This window comes from Schistocerca gregaria, chromosome 8 (genome assembly GCF_023897955.1).
Source record: "Schistocerca gregaria isolate iqSchGreg1 chromosome 8, iqSchGreg1.2, whole genome shotgun sequence".
Taxonomy (NCBI): domain Eukaryota; kingdom Metazoa; phylum Arthropoda; class Insecta; order Orthoptera; family Acrididae; genus Schistocerca; species Schistocerca gregaria.
Genome location: NC_064927.1, coordinates 313,179,060 through 313,201,019, shown reverse-complemented (window position 1 = coordinate 313,201,019; position 21,960 = coordinate 313,179,060). Strand labels below are relative to the sequence as shown.

Genomic DNA, 21,960 nt, shown 5'->3' with positions numbered 1-21,960 from the left:
GTAATTTAGTGAATTTCTCTTATTGCCATTCTTGAATATTGGTATAACCTGTGCAACTTTCCAGTCTTTGGTACGGATCTGTCGTCGGGCGAGCGTTTGTATACTATTGTTAAGTATGGGTATATTGCATCATCATACTCTGAAAGGAATCTAACTGATATATAGTCTGGTCTGGAAGACTTGCATTTGTTATGTGATTTAAGTGATTTCACTACTCTGAAGATCTCTACTTCTAAGCAGGCACTCTGAAGATTTATGGAATGATTTACAGACGTACTGGACTGAAATAGTTGCAAAAACAGATCTTATGTAGAGAATGTCAAGAGTATGTGCAGTTGTTATGGGGGCAGAAGATGGATCCCTTGAAGACGCTAACATATAAATCATATTGTTTCTTACTTAATGTCAGAGAGAGATAATCTGCATTTTATCGGTCTCTTTAGTTTGTACGATGTTGATGACCGTAAGTGTATATGAATTCGTCATTAGCTGGGTACGGCGGACCTTCTTCCTCGCTGAATTGGGACCATTGTGAATATTAGGGGCGGTATTAGAAGGACGTCTCCTGGGTCTATTTTTTTCGCAGTGTGTTTATCTCTCCAAAGTCTACTCGTTTATAGATATTTCATGAAACAACAAGAATCCTAAAATATCTAAACGCACATGACGGCTGGATTTAAACGGTGAACCCGAAGTAAAAATAGTTGTTGGAAAACTAGTTGCCAGACTGAGCTTCACTGGAGGAATACTAAAATAATTTACTTGTAATACACTGCCCGAAAGAGGTAGCTTACAAAAGCCTCATTCACTTATTGTTATGTACTGCTCGCCGGTTTCAGACCATTATCATTTACGACTAATTGAGGAGATTGAGAAACTCTGAATATGATCAGTACATTTCGTCTTGGGTTTAAAAATGGTTCAAATGGCTCTGTGTACTATGGGACGTAACATCTGAGATCATCAGTCCCCTAGACTTAGAACTACTTAAACCTAACTAACCTAAGAACATAACACCATGCCCGAGGTAGGATTTGAACTTGCGACAGTAGCAGTAGCTCGGTTCCGGACTGAAGCCGGCGCCATGGGTTCGTTAGCATCCTTAAGTAAGAGAGTGTCTCTTCGGCGCTTATAAAACTTCAGCAGCAGATGCTACAAGAGAGTCGCTGTCGTCAGAGAGAGACAAAAAGTCCGAGAATGTACAGTCCAAGAAGAATCCCGCAAGACATTATTTCCTCCCACACACATTTAGCAAACATTCACGACGCCATGGGGTTATTAAAGTAACGTGAGACGTTCTGACAGTTGTTCTTCCCTCACACCAGTCAGTAATACAACAGAAAAGGGGAGGAGAGGTGTAAGCGGTATCCAAAGCACCCCCTACTTCTATGCATTAGGTCAGGCCTATGGTGGAGGTGTTCATCTCCAGAGGCTAGTTAGCTGTAAGGTGAATGGACATCACGCACAAGAATGCGTGTAAATGTAAGAAATTCGTAAAAGTAAGAAATTCGTTATTTTAATAAATACAGAGACCAGCCACTTCGTTATGTATTTTTATTTAAGCCAATACGCGTTTCGGGCTTCCACGAATCTTCAATTAGCGTAAATACATATGTGAGTCTTGAGTCAGTAGATAGTTACAACATCGGCAGAAAACTGGATGCTGCGGAAAAAACAATTTTGTTTAGTTACGACACTTCGAGAGTTGTATGCTTGCAATATATTGCTGTTTAGATCTACTTACTTTCTACTCTGCTCGTTGTTATTTCAGTTTTTGCGTTTACGGATGTGGGGTAAAAAGTTGTTAACTTCTATTTTATACAAAACAACCTATTATCCGACATGTTGCCGACTGACATCTTTGTTTACATCCGTAAAATAGAAAGATTGTATTTTATATTCACGTTCTGTTATGGTCAAAGTTATATTTTGCTTACATGTTCAGGATGACACACAGGCTCAGGATGACATACGGAACGTGTAAGCAAAATATATCTTTGACCATAAAAGAACCTGTAAGCAAAGTATAATCGTTGTATTTTTCGGATTTAAGCAAACATGTCAGTCGGCAACATTCGCGGATAGTGGGCTGTTTTCGTTGCAAAATAGAAGTGAAAGAAGTGTTCGGGCCACATCCATATGCGCAGAAATCGGAATAACAACAGGCTCAGTAGAAATAAGTACACCTACACAACATATGTTGCAAATATACGACTCGCGAAGAGTAGTACCTAAGCAAAATTGTTATATTGCACAGAGCAGCTGAAGAAACCAATTTTCTGTCAATGTACTGACTGAAGACTCAAGTATATATCACACCAGCTGGAGATGGGTGAAAGCCCGAAACGCGTATTAGCTTAAATAAAAATGCATAACAAAGTGGATACTCGGTGTAATTATTAAAATAATATAATCAACAACCAAGGAACTTAAGTCAGTAAACTGGATAAATTTTTGTAAGAAATTCGATATTAATTTTGAGAAGTTCAATCTCTGGAAATTTTATGTCACCTGTAAAAGAACGAAATTTTCTCTGTAGAAAAGACTGACTGACTTATGCTACAATTCTTTGTACTTTAGCCAGAGACACGTAAAATGATTAAAGTCGTCACCGCTTCCGATTCTAAATATCACAAGCGGTATTTGGTGTGTGAATCGTCTAGATTCTGCAGATGAGCATCATATTACCGAAACCTGTTATGATTTTTATTATATTCTGTTAATGTATAATAAATTGGAGTGCACATTATTCTCAGTTAGACAGCAGTGAGATTGGTTAACAACAAGGCTCTAGATTATGGAGATCGAGATTTCATTCATTTGGGAGTAACCACGTTCAGTGTTAGAGCAGGAGGGCATCGCGTGTTTCCCTGACCCAGACAACAATGAACCAAAACGAAAAGCTCAGATCGCGTGTCAGCAGTTGAAGATCGACAACGAGCACTCAGCACAGTAGCCGTCAATAACTCCGTCAGTGGTGGCGTAGCAGACACACCTTGCTCTAGGGTGACTAAAGGACGCCCCGGTATTGGCGTCAACCAGCTGGAGACGTCCGTCCTTGAGGCAGAGGCGGCGCTGTGGCCTGTGAGGCGCGGAGAAAGTGCGGCGGCTGACCCAGATGGCGGGCCGGGCCTTCTTTCACTCGCTCACCCAGTGCTGCGCCGCCAGCCGTCGCTCACAGCCGCGAGCCGCCCGTACACGCCTTCGTTCCGTGGGCATGAGCACGCGGGCTTGCCGCCACCACTGTACCTACTAGACAGCGCTGCACCCATCATGGCCGTCGTCCGACGAGTGTGCGCGCTGCTTTTCTTGGCATCTGTGCTCTTCTGCTGTGAGTATCCGCCTGTGTTTCAGCTTACCTACCTCAAGTGTTGGAGCGTCGAAATGACATTGTGCACAGCCATCGTTGACTACTGAAAGGAACCCAGGCGATCAGCGTAGTGACGAGAGAATGTCATCAGTCTAGTAGCGTGCCCTAGGCGCCGTTTCCGTAGGGGCCCACTTTCGTGTCAAGCGAAAAAAATAACGAAGTGCGAAAGAAGAAGGGAGGACGGAGAGCGAAGTAGAAGAGGAAAGAGAACGAGTGGAAGAAGGAGGATGGGAAGTAAGCAGGGAGTTGGAGAGCATTAAAGTGGGAGGGGTCTGGAGACTTATGGAAGAAAATCACGAGGAGATTCAGATTGATCTGTGTTGAGCAACAGTTCCATAAGGTACGGCTGCTGATAATTATCGATGTATCGATACTTTATCAAAAATGTATCTACAAACATCACCAATACTTTTCCACCGACGTATCGATATCAAAATGGGAATATCGAGTGCCGAAATTTTTATTTTTTCCCAATTTTCGGTTAATATTTGAAGTTCTCCTTTTGAAACTGTAGTAGAACATAACTTTACTTTCACTGTGTGAAGGAGTCTTTCCAGCTCTTGAGCTTTTATCACGTCCAGTGTTTTTCTTCGGCTGTGTGAAGCAAGTATATGTAGCACAAAAGAAGAAGTCAGTCTGCTCGATTGCACTGGCTTGTTAGGGGTGGGGCGAGAGGTGTGTGTGCGGGGGTGGAGGTGTCAATGGAATACAAGATTTCCAATGCGAAAAATTTCTTCACGTCGGCTTTCTTCAAAAACGGTAGCTGAAAACAATGAACTAAAATCTAAATGATAAGATTGGTCTTTACGGTGGGCGGAAGCGTATGAGGGGAAATGCTTACGTAATTGGCGCTCGGCACTATCGACAGAACCTGCAGCGTGTAGCCTCACCACGAAATTACGACACATTAACTGCTGGGTTGCTAGCGTTGGTAGAAATGAAGAATCAGGGAAGTCCATATGAAGTGTTCCAGACAAATAGGATGTGTGACGAAACCGACCGATGGACCCATTGGACACCTTCTATTGTGCCACTTACAGGCACTTGTCATTGTAAGCAAAGTGGTTATCGCCAAGCGTAAACGTGCGTCGTTTTCCTTTCAATTCTTGCTTATAGAGGGATAGGCATGCGCTGGGTTGTTGATGCACAGAATATCTAATAATAAATCAATACTTAAATATACAGCTCTAAAACCGGCAGTATACTGTTTGTACAATGTGCAGCCGATATTTTTATAGGCAGCTACGTCGATACTTTTGCTACCTAGAAATCGATACTTTCCTTCAATATATATCGAGAGCCGTTAACACACTTTTTTAAATATCGATATATAGGATTCCCAATATTTATAAAAATTACAACAACCGTACCATAAGGCCTATCACTACCTAGTACGAAGACGGTTGTTTGTTGTCTTCAGTTACTAAATGGAGCCACTCTCGTTATGCCAAATGAACCTATGAAAAGGAAATGAAGTAGTATGCGAGCGGGTGCTGGAAAGCAATGCCTCCGATATTTTTATGTGAAAACTTTTAAAGCTTTCTGAATGAAACAAGCGCTATTAACATTCATCAAGGGAGTCAACCTTTTTCTAACAACCACTCACTTTCATATCTCTGTTAGCAGTAAAATTTTCTAGCGATCCACCGGTTCCAAAGTAATGGTGATCTATCAGGTAGAGAAGTAACTTTACTTTAGAAAACGTGCTAGCTGACAAACCCAGCATGCCCGTCTATTCATTCTACTACTCTTCTACTAGAAACGAAAACAAAAAAATGAGCTGTGTTTGTAGTTAGCATCCCGCATCGCTTCTGTAAGCAGAGCGCAGCTGCTTCACGTGTCTACAACGCGATTTTGTAATCATCTCTACGGCATCGTCTCTTCACAGCTCTATAGATGGCGATTGTTTTCGGCAGCAGCCATTTCCACTTCGCAGTTGAAAGCTGCCAGGTGACAGGGATTCCCTTAAGTTGTCTCTACTGTAGAAGTGTGTATTAAAGAATATGTTTTGAAACTTCATGCATGATGCAGCATTTTTTCACGCATCTTGGTGTTCATGGCGCCATACCTTTTGAACTATGTGTCGTATAATGACATATTTGTATAAGTGGCTTATGTCTGTCTACCAAAATATTTTGTGAATAGAGTTAGCTGCAAGGAAGTAATAAATTTCAGCGTCATGCATAATGTGGTAGTTTTTCACGCTACTTAGTGTTTGTGACGTCATATCTCCTGTACTATGATAGGTGGCTGGTTCTTATCCCAACTGATTGTAGCCAAGCGGCAAAGTATGGTTGAAATCGATGCAGTGGTTTAGGAGGAGATGTGGAATTTTTTTCCCTTTATTGTCATTTCATTCCCCTATCCCCATATGGGCGAGGGGTGGGCTGTCAGCGGATACAAGACGCCGCTCTTCAGCCATACGAGAGTAAAAACTTTAAAACATGTTTTAAAGCGAGACATAGCGGTTGACAAAATGAATTTATGACGTATCTACATCTATGTGATTACTCTGCTATTCATAATAAAGTGCTTGGCAAAGGGTTCAATGAACCACCTTCAATCTGTCTCTCTACCGTTCCACTCTCGAACGGCACGTGGGAGAAGCGAGCACTTAAATTTTTCTGTGCGAACCCTGATTTGTCTTATTTTATCGTGCTGATCATTTCTCCCTATGTAGCTGGGTGCCAAAAGAATGTTTTCGCAATCGGAGGAGAAAACTGGTGATTGAAATTCCATGAGAAGATCCCGTCGCAACGAAAAACGCCTTTGTTTTAATGATTGCCAGTCCAATTCACGCATCCTGTCTGTGGCACTATCTACCCTATTTCGCGATAATATAAAACGAGCTGCCCTTCTTTGTGCTTATTCGATGTCATCCGTCAGCCCCACCTGATGCGGAACGCACACCACACAGCAATACTCCAGGATAGGGCGGACAAGCGTGGTGTAAGCAGTCTCTTTAGTAGACCTTTTGCACCTTCTAAGTGTTCTGCGAATGAATGGCAATCTTTGGTTTGGTCTACCCACAATATTATCTATGTGATCGTTCCAATTTAGGTCATTTGTAATTGTAATCCCTAAGTATTTAGTTGAATTTACAGCCTTCAGATTTGTGTGACTTATCGCGTAATCGAAATTTAGCTGATTTCTTTTAGTACTCACGTGAATAACTTCACACTTTTCCTTATTCATGGTCAAATGCCACTTTTCGCACCATACAGATATCTAAATCATTTTGCAAGTCGTTTTGGTCATTTCATGACTTTACAAGACGGTAAATGACAGCATCATCTGCAAACAATCTAAGACAGCTACTCAGATTGTGTCCTATGTCGTTAATATAGATCAGGAACAATAGAGGGCCTACAACACTTCCTTGAGGAACGCCAGATATTACTTCTGTTTTACTCGATGAATAGGAAGACACAGAGTGAGTTGCATAATCTAAAATATAAAAGGTGGATTTATTGTTTAATTAAAAGATTGACACAGATGAAATGGAAAATGAATGTTTCACAAAAGATAAATGACAGAAGGACAGTAGCATAAGCTAAAGAAAGTAAAAATAGTCAGTGTGTTGACTGGTTAAAATAGGTACATACATGAGTGATGTGGTGAGTGGACCAATACTGTCAGAAAGAGGGGTATCATTGGACTGTAGCAGTCGGGGTAGTATGTAAGAGGGTATTTGTGTGTGTGTGTGTGGGGGGGGGGGGGGATGTTTGGAGCAGGAATTAGGGAGAGTGAGGAGGGATGCCGTTCCGGCCAGCCGTTGTGGCCGAGCGATTCTAGGCACTTCAGTCCGGTACCACGTTGCTGCTACGGTCGCAGGTTCGAATCCTGCCTCGGGCATGGATGTGTGTGCTGTCCTTCGGTTATTTAGATTTAAGTAGTTCTAAGTTCTATGGGACTGATGACCTCAGATGTTAAGTCCCATAGTGCTCAGAGCCATTTGAACCATTTGAATGCCATTCTGGACCAAGGCTTAGGACGTGAGTGGAGAGAAAGGGAGCCCTAGCCGGAGGAGGCCAGGTGGGTAGTTGTAGATCTGGTAGGATGGGTATATATCAGGGCGGATTTAAAGGTCGGCTAAGAGAAGATGATTAAATGAAATTTAGCTGGGAGATTATATGGAGGGTGTGGAGGTTTATGTTGGGGGAATGTGGTCGTAGAGGCGCGGCGGAATACCAGGAGTAGTGGACAATGGGGAAACTAGGGGATGGGTAGTGTCGATTTTACGGGTAACGCAGGATATTCAGAGGTGTTCAAGATGGAAGAGGACGGAGGGTAATTTGGTAAGTTCCTGGAGGATGCATGTGGGGGAGGATAAACGGATGCGAAAGGCTAGGCAGAGAGCGTGGCGCTCGAGGATCTGTAGGGCGTGATAAAAGGAGAGAGGAGCCACGTTTGCATAGCAGGCGATGGGTCGGATCAGAGATTTGCATAATCATTAGCTACGTATGCGCAGTGACCGGTAGCACAGTGTCGAAACATGGTTTCACAACCTAGAGCCGCGATGTAAACCTGCAAACTATGGCGATCACATCATTTTCGGAGAACATCGGGACACAACTGGCAGTATTCAAATGTACCCAGATTTTTTATTTTTTAATTGCTAATATTAACGTTTTGCTAATGCATTTTGTTGACCCCATGGCAACCTATTTACTATTAGGATAAACACGAATTTACTCTGATTTATTTCTACGATACCTGTTTAATAAATGATATTTGATATATATAATAAAAATAAAATTATTACGATTTTTCAAAATATTGTTTGGTAAGTGGCGCGACAGTCGGATAATTTCCATAACTCTTCTCAAGTTGCAACGCCTGGAAATGTTACAACAGTAAAACTACTCTCCAGCCACAGTACTGTTCAAAATAAACTATTGTCTCAGCGTACTATTAAGACTGATACTGTGATTACCATGATACTATGAAGGTTAGAGAAATGAGTTAAAATGTATTAATTTATCGTGTCGTGTTCCTGTTATCAGACCGAAAAATTTATATAATTTCATAAAACATACTTAAAAACTGAATTCCGGGACTTTCTAGCGTCCCGAAACAATATTTGGGTACGTCGTATGAGGAAAAACTGGAATAATTCCGGCTTTCCGAAACGTTTGGACACCCTACTTCAGGCACACCAAAGACTGTAATAGTATACTATATTTTGCACGAACGTTTAACTGTGAGAAAAAGTCAGTACCCGGCGGTTTCCGCATAATCTCGCTAAAAGTCAAAAAGAAGTTCGGTGTAAGGAAATGTTCGACATATTCGACCTAGAAAATACGAAATTCTTCTCAACATCGTAACAGGAAATAAAACTTGGATTTATGAAAACGAGCCAGAAGCTAAGCAGCAGTCAGCTGTTTAGGTGTTCTAAGATGAAACGAGACAAACAACTGAGATTCGTTCGCGAAGCACTGGCAAGAAAATGATCGCTTACTTCTTAGGATAGAGTGGACATGTCATGACCATTGATTTAGAGCAGGTTTTCCCAAATTTTTCCTGTGACAGAACACTTTGAGACTCCTGGGGCTTTGATGGAACACCTTGATTATTTTTAAGGACAATAAAAATTTGAAAAATGTGGAAAACTCGTTATATTCAGTGATTGCTTCAGTTTTAAATCATCATCGTCATCATCATCTTGAACAGTTTCCAGCCCTAGCCCGGGTCTGTTTGGAGCATAAGCCTCGCCATCTAGCCCTGTTTTCCAATCATCTTTCTGTGTTCACTCTGGTTCAGTCCTCACCTCTTTTTCCCACACACTCCTCCACACCTTTCAGCCAACTATCTTTTGGTCTTCCTGTGGGGCGTTTCCTTCGCATCTCCATTTCATGTATATTCTTGGGGATTCTCCTGTTCTCCATTCTCTTTAAGTGCCCTTACCATATTAGCCTGTCCTCTCTACAAGGATTCCTTTTCCACTACTTCCCTTAACTTTTTATTCCTCATCCTATCTCTCCTTGTCACTACTAATCCTACATCTGAGGAACTTCATTTCACATGCCTGTAATCTGCTTGCATTTACTTTCCTCATTGGCCATGTTTCAGATGCATAGATCAATACTGAGATGTAGTAACTTCAATATATTACCTCTTAGCTTTACATGGACATCTTTGTTTCAAACCGGACTCCTAAGCCTTCGCCAGAGTGCTGTGCCTGTCTGCCACGTTCGTTGATCTCTTTCTCATTTCTCCCATTTTCTTTGGCACATTTCCAAGTAGCTGATCGTTCCATCTAGTTCAGTTGTTCACCTCCATTTCTTATTCCGTTATGTGATCTATCTTTCCTTCTAATTATGACCAAGCCCTTAAATTTATTTACGAAAAATTTCATTCCATACTGTTCCACAGTTTCTTCCCAAGCAAACAGCTTTTCCTGAATCTCCTTCTCCCTGATACACAGATCAAGTTGCCCGTGAACATCATTCCTTACATCTCCTCTTTCCAGTTTTTTCTTCCACCTTAGTCATTATCTCAACAAGACCACAATGAAGAGGGGAGGCGACAAAGCAATTCCCTGTTTCACACCAAATGTTTGCTGAAACCAATTCTTCCTTTCATTTCCCCCTTTCACGCAACTCAGACACTTCCACAGTACATCTCCTCCACTCAGCTTGTAGTCTCTTTTTCCTTCCTTCCTTTTCTAGTACTTCCCAGACCTTTCTTCTAAAGACGTTGTGAAACACTTTTTTCTGCATCTAGAAAGGCCATCACATCACAACTGATAATACAGAAATCATAACAAAATTTAAAAAACTGGTATCATCCAAATGTCGAAAAAAGGCTAAGTTATTAAAAGTTTTTCGTCAAGCACTTATTCATTTCCCGTGGTATACAGCTTAGGAAACCCTACTTTAGACGATGGAAGAGCAACTGATGGTGGACGGTTTGCAGCAATTTGTTTGACACAAGTCATTCCTGGAGTCAGGAATAACAATCGAAAATGTATCATTCTCCGTAACGACAATGCCAGCTGTCACACAGTAAGACAAGCAACTGTTATCTGACAGAAGAAAAAAGAACTGAAAAAATGCCTCATTGCCCGTATTCACATGATGTAATGCGTAATGATTCGTTTTTGTTTCCTTGTGTTGAACACCTTCCATTCATCATCTCGTGAAGCTGCTTAATTGTTCAAAAATCAAGTTTGAGGTAGCAACATGCGACTGGAGAAATCTGCTCGTATACAGTAATGCGCTAGTTTGCGAGACAGAGATGTGAACCAGGCCAGGATCGGCAGGAAGATTAGGGTTTAATATACCGTCGATACCTAGATCATTAAAGGCGGAATACAAGTTCGGAATGTTTCAAGGATGGGGAAGGATTCGGCCGTCTACTTTCAAAGGACCCACCCCGGCATTTGCTTGGAGTGATTTAGGGAAATGGCGGAAAACATAAATTTCGATGGCCGGATGCGGATTCAAGCCGTCATCCTCCCGAATGGTGAAAATTTCTTATCACGAGAACGTGTTGACGATGACTCTTTCCCGGGACGCCCTTCAACACCAAAAACGGACGAAGATATCGAAAAATTAGATAATCTGATTCGATCTGATCGTCGGTTGAGTATTCGAACGAATGCTGAAACCGTAGGAATCGACAAAGAATCGTAACGCAAATTTTACACAACCATTGTAACACGAGAAAAGTTTATGCGAAACTTCTGCCGAAAACTCTCACGACTGAATAAAAAGAGGCTGGTGAATATGTTTGGACTTAAAACTGAATACCACTGAAAATGATCCTAATTTCTTGGAACCAGTGATAACATGTGACGGATGTTGGGTTTTCAATTATTATCCAGAAACTAAGCGCCGATCCATGCAAAGGAAGGGCCCAATTCCAGCGCGAAAAACGTCGAATGAGCAAATCAAAATTCAAAGCTATGACGACTGTTTCTTTCGATATTCATGGAACTTTTGTATTTTCTCTGGGTTTCTGAAGGTTAAACTATTAATGAACATTACTATCTTGAAGTTGAGAAAAAAAAAACAAGAAAAAACGACCCGAAGTGCAGAAGAACTAGTCAGGGGTTCGGCATCAAGACAACGTATCGGATCATACTGCATTATCTGTTGAGAGTGTCCTAGCGATGTACAGCATCCCACTGCTACACCACTTACCTTCATCTGTGACTTTCATTTATTCCCAAGGTCAAATTTGCATTCAAAGGAATAAGATTTCAGTCCGTTTAAGCAGTAAAAGAAAAAGCGGCACATGCCATCAAGATTCTCACAGAGGAAGACTTCCAGCGCTGTATTGTCAATGGAAAATTCGCATGGAGACTTGTAGGGATTTGTTCATGAGACCCAGAAAATATTGGATACTGTCTCCCAGGTAGATGCTATTTTCCTTGACTTCCGGAAGGCGTTCGATACAGTTCCGCACTGTCGCCTGATAAACAACGTAAGAGCCTACGGAATATCACACCAGCTGTGTGGCTGGATTGATGAGTTTTTAGCAAGCAGAACACAGCATGTTGTTATCAGTGGAAAGACGTCTACAGACGTTAAAGTAACCTCTGGCGTGCCACAGGGGAGTGTTATGGGACCATTGCTTTTCACAATATATATAAATGACCCAATAGATAGTGTCGGAAGTTCCATGCGGCTTTTCGCGGATGATGCTGTAGTATACAGAGAAGTTGCAGCATTAGAAAATTGTAGCGAAATGCAGGAAGATCTGCAACGGATAGGCACTTGGTGCAGGGAGTGGCAACTGACCCTTAACACAGACAAATGTAATGTATTGCGAATACATAGAAAGAAGGATCCTTTATTGTATGATTATATGATAGCGGAACAAACACTGGTAGCAGGTACTTCTGTAAAATATCTGGGAGTATGCGTGCAGAACGATTTGAAGTGGAATGATCATACAAAATTAATTGTTGGTAAGGCGGGTACCAGGTTGAGATTCATTGGGAGAGTCCTTAGAAAATGTAGTCCATCAACAAAGGAGGTGGCTTACAAAACACTCGTTCGACCTATACTTGAGTATTGCTCATCAGTGTGGGATCCGTACCAGATCGGGTTGACGGAGGAGAAAGAGAAGATCCAAAGAAGAGCGGCGCGTTTCGTCGCAGCGTTATTTCGTAACCGTGATAGCGTTACGAAGATGTTTAGCAAACTCAAGTGGCAGACTCTGCAAGAGAGGCGCCCTGCATCGCGGTGTTGCTTGCTCGCCAGATTTCGAGAGGGTGCGTTTCTGGATGAGGTATCGAATATATTGTTTCCCCCTACTTATACCTCCCGAGGAGAACATGAGTGTAAAATTAGAGAAATTAGAATGCGCACGGAGGCTTTCAGACAGTCGTTCTTCCCACTAACCGTACGCGACTGGAACAGAAAAGGGAGGTAATGACAGTGGCACGTAAAGTGCCCTCCACTACACACCGTTGGGTGGCTTGCGGAGTTTAAATGTAGATGTAGATGTATATTGAGGGCGGCAGACACCAAACATATATGTTTTTGAAAAAAATGTTTTGTAGCAATAGTCCCATTATTTTATCGCCACGCCTCGTATGATAATTGACTTGCCCACTTGAAAATGGCTGTATAGATGAAATTGACCTGTAGTGGCTTAAATATACAGGATGTTTCACAATTCCCATTACTGACATTTAGGGCTTGTAGAGGGTACTAGATAGATAAAGTTTTGTTAAGGAACCCATGTCCGGAAGTGTATCGCTTGGATATAAAATAAGCCCGAAAATCGGGTTGTTTTCAAGTCTTCAGCTTCACGGTACACACGCGTACTGACAATGAGAAGAGATTGCTGTCTCCATTTCCTGTTGTAATTATGACATCACGAACGACTTTCGTCCAGTCACAACAACGGATCCGAGAAACCGGTAAATCCGTAACTAGAGTCTTTGTGGTATTCCTCGGGCGACCCGCATTCTCAAATTTGAAGATGACGCACCTCCTCTCCTATAAGACAACCCTATGGCACCTCTCCTAGAAGACAACCCTATGGCACTACTCGAACCACTGCCCATGCCATGGGCCCCTGCAGAGCACATGAGCGAGGGCACATTATCTTCGCTAAGTTCAACCGTAACGCTTGGGAGTTGAAAGTGATCCGGTCTTCAAACTTATATAACTTCCAAAGAATACATTTCCGGGTATGGGTTCTTAATTTAAACTTCATCTTCTAAATCTCCCCTACAACCCTTAGAAGCCTGTAATACGAAATATGAAACATCCTGTACGATGTTTTAGGAAAATGAAAATAATCGTCGATAACAATGTTGCCTTCCCAGAAATGGTCACGAAATTGGTTTACAGGTTACCCTTTCTCTCACTGTGGACATAGAAGAAACTGAAAACTACGACATCTGTCTTACTAACGATGAGAACCCAGTTTCCCATAAACTTCGTTCATTGGATGAGGGCTAAAAATAAGTAAACTTCTGCTTCGGCTTATCCGTAGATATTCTACCGTTGCAGAGAAAACGTCGATCAAAATTTTTCACGTACTTGATATGCCTTTTAGAGAATAAACAGACTCGTCGAAGCGGTGGCACAGTTGCTACTATCGCGGCTTCATAATTCTGCACCTCGCGTTCTAAACCCTATTGTTACTTTAATTTTTACTTTCATTTTGCGTTTATCTACCCTAGTCCTTAGAAGATTACTGCACGGATGTTTTCCAATGTGTTCTGAAATAATGTTATCTTTATTCGTCTACTAATTTAATGTCTGGTGAATGAATTCAAGACAAATAATTTGAAGTTGTTTTCAGTGAGATTCCTGCAGTATATTTTGATTTATAACCAACTGCAAGCGCAGATTTCGGAAAATATGATTTGTTAAACCTCGTTCGTTGCGAAATTGTTGCTAATGTGTGATATCTTCAACAATGTTATCGACGTTTCTTTATCGAGTGAGACTGTTGCGAAGAAATGTCGCTGTGGCAAACCTACCTTGGCGTGATGCTCTCTGTGTTCGGAATTTCCCTGTTTCCAATGTATCTACGATTGGTATCACCCAAGGGAATGAACCAAGTCTTCCCGAAGAATCAAATGTAAGAGCTAAGAACTGATATTAGAAAATGTGAATTTAATGAGAGTGAAGCCCCTGAAAATACCATACACACATATATATTGTATAATAAATGTATGACACTTATTGTGAAAACCAATTGTGATTTTACAATTAGTATAACGCCCTTATATCCCCTAACTTGACAAGAAACATTCGTCTAGTAACCTTCAACGGACATGGGTAGTTCAATGAAAAAATAAAGAGAATGAAAATACTTTCGATCATACGACGTGAAAGTGAGGAGTGATGCTAGTCACCATGCCACCAACTGCGCTGAGCTATTTTGTCCCAAAAAGTCACAGATATTATGTCGAAAACCTTGAAGTTTGTTTTCTCAGCAATGCTCGAGTACCTACGGATATGCCGAGGCAGGTGTCGTTTAATTTGGCTCCTCCTCCACTGACCGAAGTTTCACGGGAATCTGGTTACGTCACTTGCCGTGTTGCGTCCGTAAACGCGTAACTCGAGGCACAGTATCCCAGATCTTATTGCAGGTTGCCTGTCTAACGTCTTCCAGGGCCAAAAAATTTTATTTTCAATATTTCCCGTAATTATTTATTGACTGAATTTCAAAATGTAAACGCTGCCGTGATCTACTCTTTGAGTTTAACACTGTAAGACTAGTGTTACAGTTAGAAACTGTGTATACTCGTATGTTCCTGAGGCAGCGTAACACATGGCGCACTTAATACCTGGACTATATTCACCCAGTATTTGAGTACTTACTGACTCCCAGTAAAATTTTAACGTAATTTCAAACCTTTATTAAACTTTTTATCGCTGCCAACCCCCACAAAATGATGGAAGTAAAAAAGTTTATCGGTGTCTATATATTCGTTGTTCTTGCAGTAAAACTCCAGCATCACGATTGACGTTATAAGTTTTTACTGCTTTACTACTATTTCTATTCGCAACGCATTTGGCGTATCCATGAATGTATCTTTAAAATTATATTACTGTACGACACACAGTTCAGGAGATATGATTTCATAAATATTCGTATGCCTGAAAAACTACCATTTGCTTAAAATGGAGCGGTAATTACCCATACTATATTCAACCAGTATTTCACAACGACAGCAATTAGCGACTTTTGAGCAACTTTAAACATAATTTCAAACCTTTCTTAAACTTTCTCTCACTCCCACCTTTAACGTAAAATAATTAACACATTAACTCATTTGTAAAGTAATCACACAGTTCGATTCTTTAAAGAACCAGAGGAGTGCCGATAACTGCCTAGACCACTGCAGGGGCCCACATCATGCTTCATAATTGGAAAAAAGCAGCCTGAATTATGTACTTACCCCTCTATCTCCCTCACCTAACGTTTTGCAGAAGTCAAGATGTCCTGCGGTGGGAAACTGCGTCAAAGTAGATTCATTGGTCTATGTTACACTTTTGCTCTAGTTAGTAACCAGTAAGCCTGGACCACATTCTTTTAAAGACTCGGATACTCATGTATAAAACAGCTTCAAACGCTTGATTAGTTTACAATAAATATTTGGTGTAAACTTGTAAAATCTTTGAAGAGGCAAAACTCTTAAAACTTATTATCTTAAACCTTCAATGTAACATTATTCATATTAATGAGTAGATTATGACAGCATTTAAACTTTTTAATTTTGTTAATTATTGTATGATGCGCAGGATACCAAGTTCATATGACACTGGAAGCCATTGTATAAGGAACCAGCAACTGGAACCCAGTGACCCTTTTAACCGTTATCTCTATACAAAAGGCAATGACCTGAGTGGCCGACTCATCACTGCCCAGGCCACAGTGCTTGAAATTTGGAAATGGTGTTGATCTTATGCTGTTGACATTATTTAAGAAGGGATTTTTCGAAATTCCGTCCCTAAGGCAGTCAAGTAGTGGGTGAATTGTTTTCAGAAAATATGTCGCTACAAAGGCAATTTTGAAGCTAGATGTACGAAAATTGGTATTTGGTTTCTCTGTCAGAAATGAAAGTACATCCATTAGCACTTTTGGAAAATCAGCCATTAAGGGGGTGAAATAGCGGGTGAAAGTTTTTTAAAATAAATCATTATTAAAGTCCTAATAAAGCATTTTTACCGCAACATCTATGAAAGCTGGTATAGGACTTCTAGGTTAGAAAAAAAAACACCGCATTCCAGTGTTTTTTTGGGAATTTAATCCCTAAGGGAGCGAAATAGGGGCTGAAAATTTTTGTGAAAATAGAAGTCATATTTACATATTTTTGAATCTAAATCTATGAAAATTTGTATTTGACTTCTTAAGAAACGTGTGATCTAGGATGAAAGCTTCTATGGAAATATCACTGCAGGACCTCATACTGCAGAATTAACGAAGACCTCCGACTCTAGCAGCCAGAATCACGTTTTGGTCAAATGTACATTCGGAAAAGACCGTGCTTCCATAACATAAATTAGCGTGGAAAGTTTAGAAGATGTTGCAATTTGTGAACAACATTAAAATTCGATTAAAGGAAAACAAAGAGAATCTGCTCAGACCATACACGCAATGACAGCGAAGCAGTGGGCGTCAAATAAAAATTTCATGTGGCTCGAAGACTCGCAAAAAGTCTTTCAGTTAGACTCCACTTCAGCGACAGGCATGACCCGAACATAGCCGAGTTATCCAAGAGGGGAAAGGGAACCTACAGTTTAATGTGGTATCCGAACCACGTGTCGAACCGCCAATTTTCACATAATCGAGAGGTGAATGGTATGTTAAAGGCAGCCTGAATAAATCGGTGGTCCAATCGGGATTCGACCACGTCACATTTAGGTTTCCACGCTCTGCGATTTTCCGGTAGACCTCCAGGCCCAACTTCATCCGTTTAGTAATAGAGATTAGCATTCCGTGCTCAATGCATGTGATTTACTAGGAGTTTGTCGATAGCAGCTCTGTTATGGATGTTTTGTTTATGCGACGGTCATTTCACATTTTTATTTGACGTTCTCTGGGCGCAAATTTTACCCTTCATATCCAAGAGCAACGTTTTTGCATACCCTTTTACGCCTGAGTAAGTTTACTTTTTCCTATGTTACTTTTTTTTTTTGGCAGCTGAGATTTGCAGTGAGCTATGCATGTTGCCTGACATCAGTCACAGTAGCTCATAGTATTCCAAGTAGGAGTGTGCGTTTTGTCATCGGTGCTCTAGCCCGTATTGGAATCTTCGTTGAAAATTCGTAACGCCTGCTATGACTGTAAATCAGAACAACGCTTCAACGATCTCAAACCCACTTCCAGCTTAGAAAACTCTCATGGATATAATATAAAAAAGAGCGCAGCAGATGACGGAAAAGTAAGAAAACAAGCCTTGTGCATCAAGTGTTTACATCTGGAAGATCACACGCATCTCTGCACGACCCGTATCACGGTACTCACTAGTTGTCATAACTGCGCCCGTCTGGTCAGTCCTGGGTCCCATACATATCCTTTTATCTTCCCCATTCTCTTTCTGCGACTGTCCCTGTCTTTAACAGAGAACGCAAAATAAAAGTACATTAAAAAACACTGTACTCATACTGTAGCCTATTCTAGGCCCGTGCAGAAACTATCAGTTCTGATAACTCTGTTTGTCGTGAGGAAGGCATAATATATTTTTCTTGCTTATCTTCACAACATTTTGTGTGCTTACCATTTTTTACAGTCTGTTGCGTACCTCCGGAAAACTTACTCTATTTGTAGAAGAGTGAAGCATGGCCCGCAGAATGGACTCCATTGTCTCATTTTTACGTTATTATCGTTCATACCATTGTTATCAGACAATCGGTTTATGTGAAATCCTTATTTTGACATAAATTTCAAGATTTTCCTTACTCACCCTACTCATTCTACCTCGGTATTTAGTGTTCTCGGCTCTTTTCTTTTCTATTGCTATTCCAAAATGCTAGTAAAAACGAAGAATGTTGAATCTAGTTCACAAAAAAAACTTTTCGCATAGTTTTTAGGAATGGCAACGGCCTTGCCACAGTGGATACACCGGGTTCCGTGAGATCACCGAAGTTAAGCGCTGTCGGGCGTGGCCGGCACTTGGATGGGTGACTATCCAGCCGCCATGCGCTGTTGCCATTTTTCGGGGTGCACTCAGCCTCGTGATGCCAATTAAGGACCTACTCGACCGAATAGTAACGGCTCCGGGCAAAGAAAACCATCATAACGACTGGGAGAGCAGTGTGCTGACCACACGCCCCTCCTATCCGCATCCTCAACTGAGGATGACACAGCGGTCGGATGGTCCCGATGGGCCATTTGTGGCCTGAAGACGGAGTGCTTTTTAAGAATACTGTGCGCTAAGAATGGCCACGTTTCGAAACATCTCTCTATTCTATAGTTTGAGACGACGAAAATTCTACAAACTACTTCTATTTTCTTAGCAACTAAAATATCAACTTACGTTCTCTCCTGAAATATACTCTGTTTTCGTCTTTGACATTTCGTTTATTTTCTGAAACGAGAACCACTTACTCGCAGTGCCTGTAACGATGTTCACTCCACAGTGTACGAGGATTCAAATAACTGAACTTTAACATAGGCTCAGGAGCATTCGAATTAAAAATACAGTATGTACTGAAATGTAACCGGACATTCTTGTGTAATGTATAATTGACCACTAGTATAAAAGGATGGGGAGAGTATTGTGTTGTCAGTATATAAGCTGTAACAGCAGAATGAGTAGGACAGGAGAGGTCAGTGACTTCGAACGTGGACCAGTCACTAGATGTCGCATACGTAATAAATCCATCAGGGTCATTTCAACCCTTCTAAGACTGTCCAAGTCGGCTGTTGGTGATATGAATGTGACGCAGAAACGCGAAGGAACAACCAAACCTAAACAAAAACCAGGCAGATCTCATGTACTAACAGACAGGGCCGTCAAGCATCCCAGAGGATGGTTGTAAAAAATTGCATGAAATCAGTGGAAGCAATCACTCTTGAGTTCCGAAGTGCTACGAACGGTCCAACAAGCTCAAGGACTTTACATATAAGTTTAAAAGAATGGGGTACAGTAGCCGAGAATCTTCATGTTTTCAAGGTCCAATGACGCCTCCATTAAATCTCGGGTGTCTAGCCACATAAATTCATCATCATCGTCATAATGATCATCTTCTTCTTCTACTTTTTGTAATATTTCGGCTGTACATCGTTCAGCCATATTCAGAGTGCGCCGAAAGACTGGCGCTTCAGCACTTTTTTTTTTTTGGCGCTTTTTATTCCCTCCTCTGAAGAAAGGCATCTGTTTGAGGGCATGCTGGCGTCTTCTTTCAGCCGCAAGGTTTTTACATATTTATTATTATTTGATGCAATTTCTTTTTCTTGCAAGTGCGTTGTTGAATATGGGTGACAATTTAGTTACAGTGGGTTTTTAGCGAAAAACAAAAACAAAAATATGATGGAATTTAAGTACATAAAAATTATGGAATACACAATATACGTAACGATAACAAAAGACATACAAAAGGCAAGGAACATGATGAGATCATAGGAATTAATTGTGTAATTAAGTTATAGCGTAGCTATTTTTACAAATCTTTTTTTTAATATACAGTGTACATTTTTAGGTGGTGTTGCGTTTATTCCTTGAGCATTAACCAATTTGTTTTACGTTTTTGATTGTCGATTTATCCTGAGAGGGGGTGTACGGTGTTTGGTGTTGTTTCGATTGTTTGTTTGTGTGTGTGTGTGTGTGTGTGTGTGTGTGTGTGTGTGTGTGTGTGTGTGTGTGTGTGGTGTGTGGTTATTGTTGTTGTGGTCTTCAGTCCTGAGACTGGTTTGATGCAGCTCCTCTCCATGCTACTCTATCCTGTGCAAGCTTCTTCATCTCCCAGTACCTACTGCAGCCTACATCCTTCTGAATCTGTTTGGTGTATTCATCTCTTGGTCTCCCTCTACGATTTTTACTCTCCACACTGCCCTCCAATACTAAACTGGTGATCCCTTGATGCCTCAGAACATGTCCTACCAACCGATTCCTTCTTCTAGTCAAGTTGTGCCACAAACTTCTCTTCTCCCCAATCCTATTCAACACCTCCTCATTAGTTATGTGATCTACCCATCTAATCTTCAGCATTCTTCTGTAGCACCACATTTCGAAAGCTTCTATTCTCTTCTTGTCTAAACTATTTATTGTCCACGTTTCACTTCCATACATGGCTACACTCCATACAAATACTTTCAGAAACGACTTCCTGACATTTAAATCTATACTCGATGTTAACACATTTTTCTTCTTCAGAACGGTTTCCTTGCCATTGCCAGTCTATGTTTGTGGTTAATCTGTTATTATTTCGTCAAGGTGATTTGGTGTTGTTGTGTTTGGAATTAGGGGTTGCAGGATTGGGATGAGGTCAGGGAATGTTTTAGCTGTGTTTTGGGCTATTGTGCGTGACTCCGTCCTTTTGAACTAGCGGACATAGCTACTGCGCATGCGGCCACCAGATACAGAGTTCCCAGAGACGTTGATTGACGGAAAAGAAAATAAATTGTGTATGAATAAGATCTATGGCTGCGCGGTCGACCAATGCAGGAATGCCGATGCATCACTGTGAGCTGCACTGTCGTGACGTCTTTGTAAGTTTACTACAGAAAGCACTGGATTCCATGACTTATCCAAGATGAAGATGATATTTCTGTTGATTAAATTCGTCACTGAGCGAATTTCATTTGCCTCTTTCACCATCGAGTCACAGAAGGCTGAAGTACACGGTAAAATTTAGTCGCTTTCGTACAACATAAAGTGATCAGTGAAGTGCTCAGTCACACCCGATTTATTGGGCTGTAACAGCCGGGTATACGTGCAGTGTTCTGTACATCTTTCATGGACAGTATGAGTCGTCTGTTGGATTTATGAAACTCCACATTCACAGAGGATCTTGTAAATCCCAGGCTTTCGGAGTATCAGATTATTTTTAACAGTACCAATGAGCACTACCGTCTATGGTGGAGGACGAAAAATCACTTTTACTTGGTGATCGCTGTGTCGCCAAGGGTAGCCCCTTGTCGCACTTGGTGGCTAATCTGTTTATGGAGGACTTCGAGGAAAAGGCGCTGGAATCTGCTACCTTAAATACCACAGTATTTTGGAGGTATGTTGACAACACGTTTGTGATGTGGCCGCGTGGCGAAGATAAACTACAAGAATCTGTAAATAAATCTCATTCCCATCCATAGAAAAATCAAATTTACAACGGAAATTGAAAACGAGGGATGCCATCCATTTTTGGACGGTTTGGTTCAGCCCAAAGATAATGGCTCCTTGGGACATGACACATAGATGTTTAATACGTGTAAATAGCTGCCACCATCCTTCGCATACAAATGAGTGTTCTCAGAGCTTTGATTCACAGAGAACACATTGTTGCTCATGGGAACAATCTGCAGTACGAGCTGTTGCATTTCAGAGAATTTTTGAAACGAACGGGTTTTGTACACAGCAGATACATAAGAGGTTTCGAATGGAATCAAAGATGGCCATAGGCAACACAGAAGAAGACACAGAAAGATTTAAATCCATGGCTTTCCTGCCA

At 41.2% G+C, this 21,960-nt stretch overlaps 1 protein-coding gene across 1 annotated transcript in view; it reads left to right on the top strand.

The window, feature by feature from the left end:
- Nucleotides 1-451: 451 nt before the first annotated feature.
- The window catches only part of LOC126285164 (uncharacterized), a 161,843-nt gene continuing 140,334 nt past the window's right edge, over nucleotides 452-21,960 (top strand). The window contains exons 1-2 of the mRNA XM_049984475.1: nucleotides 452-463; nucleotides 3,043-3,331. Coding sequence (XP_049840432.1) covers nucleotides 452-463; nucleotides 3,043-3,331 — 301 coding nt within the window. The remainder of the gene's footprint in view (nucleotides 464-3,042; nucleotides 3,332-21,960) is intronic.